General features: G+C 33.4%; 1 protein-coding gene across 1 annotated transcript; it reads left to right on the top strand.

Annotated features, from left to right (window-relative positions):
• Positions 1-3,915: 3,915 nt before the first annotated feature.
• LOC110030533 lies at positions 3,916-5,380 on the top strand. Its single transcript, XM_020733278.1, has 2 exons — positions 3,916-4,318; positions 4,641-5,380. The coding sequence occupies exons 1-2, from the start codon at positions 4,033-4,035 to the stop codon at positions 5,288-5,290; spliced, it is 936 nt and encodes a 311-aa protein (XP_020588937.1). The 5' UTR covers positions 3,916-4,032; the 3' UTR covers positions 5,291-5,380.
• Positions 5,381-5,609: the final 229 nt, after the last annotated feature.

The raw sequence follows: 5,609 nt of genomic DNA on the forward strand, positions 1-5,609 counted from the left end.
TGGGGTCGGACGACCATTCACTAAGGCCCAGAGGCCCTACCGATCAGGCTATCTCTTGAGGGCTTATGCTTGAAAGGACGTGACGGACATCTCCAGCCGGCTATTTTTGATCTGGGTTATTTGGCTAGATCATCCCGCCGGGCCAGATAAAAAGCTAATGAACTTGTCTACGGGAGTCTTGTGCTGGTAAACGTTTAGGAAAATGATTGAATTTTGCATGTCTCGAGATTCTCTTCTTTCTAGCCTATATGTGCTGGCTCGCACGGCATGAAATTTTAGATCTTCTCTAGTAGGTCCCAAGATGTCACATCATCTCTTGTGTCAGTCATAAGATTTCTTTAAGATTTGTGTTAACACATTTTTTATGTACAATTATAAAACTATTTATAAATTTGCTATACTATGCAAATTTTGATAATTTCGTTGTAGTTAAGTGAAATTCATTTAATTTTAAAATGTTTATGTATTGCATAAAAAATAAAAGAAATTTGTTATTCTATTAAAATGTTAATAAAAGAAATGCAAAAAATTTTATTATAATAAAAATTTTGAAAAAACGAAGGTTTCTATTTCACGTCGTGGCAGTGCCTCCACATGGCTTAAGGGAGTGCTCTCCCCACTAGGTTAGACCACAGTCCCAAACAAGTCTAATTTAGAGTTTTGCGCGAGTCTTAAGAATATTTTTTTAATATTTTAGATTTAATTTTGAAATATTTAAAGCCTAGTCAAGACACTATGAGCACTGTCGTACAATTTTAATATTATTTATTTTTGACAGTTTTTCTTCTAATTGGAGTGCCCACTTTAAAAAAAATAAAATAAAATTATGATTGAAAATATTTTATTTCTTATGCAACCCTAAAGAGGTCCACATTAATGTGAGAACTTTAGATAATTTATAAAATTATAATTTTACACTACATCTTCCAAGACTAAATGTAATTACAAATTATGTAAATTTTGATGTATATGAATAGGGGTAAATAGCATGTCATAATAAAATCTATTCAATCAAGCATAAATTGTGGTGCATATTTAGTTATTTTTTTAATTAAATTTAAGATTATCCAAATTTTAATTTTAAAAAACTTATAATCAAATTTATCTTTTTAACAATACAAATTTAATAGCACAAAAAATAATCTAATTCAAGTCAAAATGAATCCAAATTATGCACTTAAAAGTTAGTTAAAAAAGAGCAAGTCTCACATATTTGTAGACATAACAAGCAGCTTAATGAGATTAATAGCACTCAATTTTGAGGTTACTAAAGTACGTACGCTCAATGTTCAATGTTGACAATCACTATTAGCAACCAATATTGTCTCATCATCATTACTTGACTAGCAAGCCATGTCCTATAGGGTGGATATATGTTATCAATGCATGTCTTCATTTAAGATCAATATATGCGATCAACACGGATATCACTTATAAAGTTGAAGCACGTTGTCGACGCAAACACTAACACATGTTGACTTCATTACCTATCATTGATTACAACATAAATGCATGTTTTTGCATATAAAACTTATCATAGCATCACCATTTAATCATCTAACATAAACTCCAAGATTAATACTAAACATTTTCATTGTTGGTTTCTTTTCCCTTATAATGATGATGATGATGATGATGATGATGATGATGATGATAAATTAAACAAACCCCACTGATCTTTGCAAGATTACTCCAACACCATATGGCTCCTTTTACTTCCACCATGAAATCCATCATCTTCAGTTCATATCTAATATATTATATGATCAAAATCCTCCACAACAATGATAAAAGCAGTACATATAATATAAAATATAAACTAGTGAACATCATTTTAACAAAGCTAGCATTTACCACCACCATCACCATCTCACTGATAGTTACTACTACCCAAGGTAACGATCACTCCACATAATATTGTTGATGTTGATGAGCATTACCACATTTGAAGACCACCATCGTAGTTTGTGTCTCATTCTTTGGCCTTAGCAGTTGTTTTCACTGTGGTTATTGCCACCGCTGTATAAATTTGCTTATTCAATTATTTTAGTAAATAAAATAACTTATATTTAGGATATAAAATATGTTTTATTTTATAACAAAATATAGATAATTATGTGGTAGAATAACAATTGAGAGAGTTTTACATATATTTTTGTTTTGTATGCATATCTCATAGATACATAGAAAAGAGAAGTTTAAAACAAAGACACCGAAGTTTTCATTAAAATATAATAATAATAATAATATTCATAATAATAATGACCATAAAGTGTAATGCAATTGAAATTTTGTACTATAGAATTGAGATTACGAAAGTCTTATGCTCTTCCCAACTTTATAAGAAAATGATTACAAAATAAAAGAATACTAAAAATATACTGAATGATGATAATGATTTTCATGTGATAACAATTAGGTTTTGAAAATTAGCTGATGATGGTTAAACAAATACAATTGAATCACTATGGAAAAAAAAAAACACAAATTGGAAGAAGAGGACCAGACAGAGATGAACACTATGACAATTGGGTAGCGATTGATAATGAGTAATTGTCAAACAAAAATGATTGAACATTAATCATTGAGCAAGAGTGATTGTACTCTCATGGTTATTAGTGATGATCGTTAGTCTTGATTGTTTGCAAAGGCTTCAGACTTCTTTTAGATCTTTTTCTGAAATCTATAAATTGAAATTATTTCTGTATAAAAAGGTTAATTATTTATATAACTTGATAGTGGCATTTTAGTGATTTTAAAGAAAATTTCAAAACACCCAACTTGATTGACTAATATTGATTTTATTGATTATAATTTATTTTCTAAGTGTGAACGTGTTTCATTAGGCCCATAAATGATTGATATTGTGCTTGTTTGATTTTTTTCATGGTTGTTTATTTTCCTTGTATGAACACAAACTTTTTAGATCACTTGGTCTTTAATTGAATTCACAAAATTTTTAATTGTACTACAAATGCTTGATTTTGGTTCACTTGGACTTACATTAGATCACCTTTCATGAAATTAAGCTTATTTTATGGTAATTAGAGTTCAGATAGCCCATATTTTATCTCTACAAATTTTTAATTCAAATATTAAATTAAAATTTCTTACTTGATGAATGTTTCTAGCAACATATCCTAAAAAATAAAAAAAATACAAATATAAAGGAGTAAAGTGCCCAAATAGTCCCCTAGTATTTACTTGGGTTGTCCCAGGAGTAAAGTGCCCAAATAGTCCCCTAGTAACATGCCATGTATTGCTACTTAGAGCTCGTAAAAGTTTCAAAGTAGTCCCCAAGCTATTTAAATTAAGTTGGGGTTGAAAAAATCTCTATGGAGTACTATTTGAGCTTAATTTTAAGATACTCGGAGACATTTTTGACACATCAATGAACTATGTTGCAAAAATGGCCCGGGAGGACTATTTTGACCCTTTACCCAAATATAAAATGATCTCAAACACTCTCTTACTCTCTTACGGACTCTTCATATTAATCGTAATATACTAGCCCAACATTTCCTTATACTTCTCTTAAGATTTATAGATAACAGGCTTAGGTGGTTACCCTTCCTAAATATCCTAAAATTTGAGGGTGATTTACATGCATGCCGCTTTCTTTGATATTTATAAATCTAACGTCTAAAAATTGATATTTACCTTTATAAAAGTTTGATGCCATAAAATTATCTATAAAAAAGATATTTTTGAAAGTTAATAAAAATAATTATATTTTTAATGTGATATTAAAATTTTGATTGTTTTATATTCATTAAAAAAATTTAGATTAGATATGATAGCCCAATAATTTAATTCCTCTCCTTTTTTAATAGAAACTTCCTTCCAAAGTCACTCAACCGATTCTTTATAAAGCCCTTCTCCACATCTCCGCACATAAAACCGCCCTCTGCAGCTCGGAACAACCTAGTCACAAGCGATCATCCAAACCAAAAACAAAGTCGATGAGCGAGGAACAGCCCACAGATAGAAAGAAATAAATCAAAAAAAGAGAGAAGAAAAATTTCTTCAGAAATGGAAGTGGAAGTACCAGTACAGGGATTCCACTTCAACAGCAAAACCAAAACATCATACATGAGCTCCTCTTTCTCTTCCAGCCCAAGGCGGTTCGAATTCCAGCGCCACTCCTCCACCGCCCCAACCAGCCCCACCGCCTCAACCGCCGTAGGCAGTTCCTGCTTATCGCCTACTCATATCACGGAAGACGAAGACAACGACTTTGCCTTCGATTTCAGCGGCCATCTTGACAAAAATGCTCCTCCCCCGGAACTCACAACCGCCGACGAATTATTCTACAAGGGTAATGAAAATTTGTTTGGATTTAAGCAAAATTTTAATTTAAATTCTTCGAGCTGTTTGTTTGAGGTTCGAAATCCAACGGTTTTGGCAAATTTCATTTCAAAATCTTAAATTTAGGATTTGTTAGTATGGCTGAGCTGTTATCATCTCTGATAAGTGTCAGATTTTAAGTCAATAAAGATTTGATGAATTTTAATTTTTACAGACAACTTTGAAGCTCATAAAAATCAAGTATTTAATCCTTCCATCATGATCATTCAAAAAAAAAAAACATTTTTTTTCAATCAATATTAAAAACTTCTCTTTTTGTGCTCAACAAATAGGTAAGATTCGTCCCCTCAAACTCCCCCTCCGTCTCTGCTCTCCAGCCGCCAACCACATCATCACCGCCAAACACTCCGACCCTTTCTCCGCCTCCATGGCCGAACCCACTCGAGACTGCAGAAGCCGAGGCAGAGCTCCTTCCCTTTCTTCAAGAAGCCGAAAAGGATCCCGATCTCTCTCCCCATTACGAAAAGAAACCAATCCCAGCAATCCTTTCCCGATCTCCTGTAAAACAGAGGAAGAAAGCAGCAACAGCGGCAAGAAATGGTGTTTCAAAGATCTACTTCTCTTCCGCAGCGCTTCTGAGGGGCGAGCTACAGGGGATAAGAACAAGGATCCGTTGAGGAAGTACACGGCGGCTTGTCTGTCGCCGAAAGGTAGGAAGGGAAGCTTAGGAGACGAGTCGAGGAGTTCGAGTTTCCGGTTGCCGTCGCCGCACGCCATGCATTATGCGGCGAACAGGGCGGCGGCGGAGGAGCTGAAGAGGAAGACGGCGTTGCCGTACAAACGGACATTTTTAAACTGGCTCAGGTTCGCTCCGGCGTTGCGAAGTCTTGGTTCTTTAGGGGCCGGCGACAATCATTCCTCCTATCGTGGGAAAGCCATGGCAGGGTCGAAATCAATGCCACCCTTGAGAGATGGGAGTTAATTGAGCAAAATTGACTGAATTTGGTCGTTATTTTGGTTGGATTTTTTTTTTTTTAATTTTATTTTGCAATGATGATTGATGAGTTTTAAAGTTGTTAAATGCATTTTAAGGCGAGCATGATATAAGTTTTAAATAATTTATCATGATTATACTTATCCTAAAATAATTTAATAATTTTAAACCTATCTTCATAAAAAATTTGGACTAGTTTTCTTCCTTTAATTAGATATGCTTGTTGTACATGAAGATGAGTGTGCTATGTCTCCAAGTGTGTAAATTTCTACTTTGAAATGTGAAGGGATGCTTATCTGCTTTCTTA

Source organism: Phalaenopsis equestris, unplaced genomic scaffold, assembly GCF_001263595.1.
Source record: "Phalaenopsis equestris unplaced genomic scaffold, ASM126359v1 Scaffold000734, whole genome shotgun sequence".
NCBI lineage: Eukaryota > Viridiplantae > Streptophyta > Magnoliopsida > Asparagales > Orchidaceae > Phalaenopsis > Phalaenopsis equestris.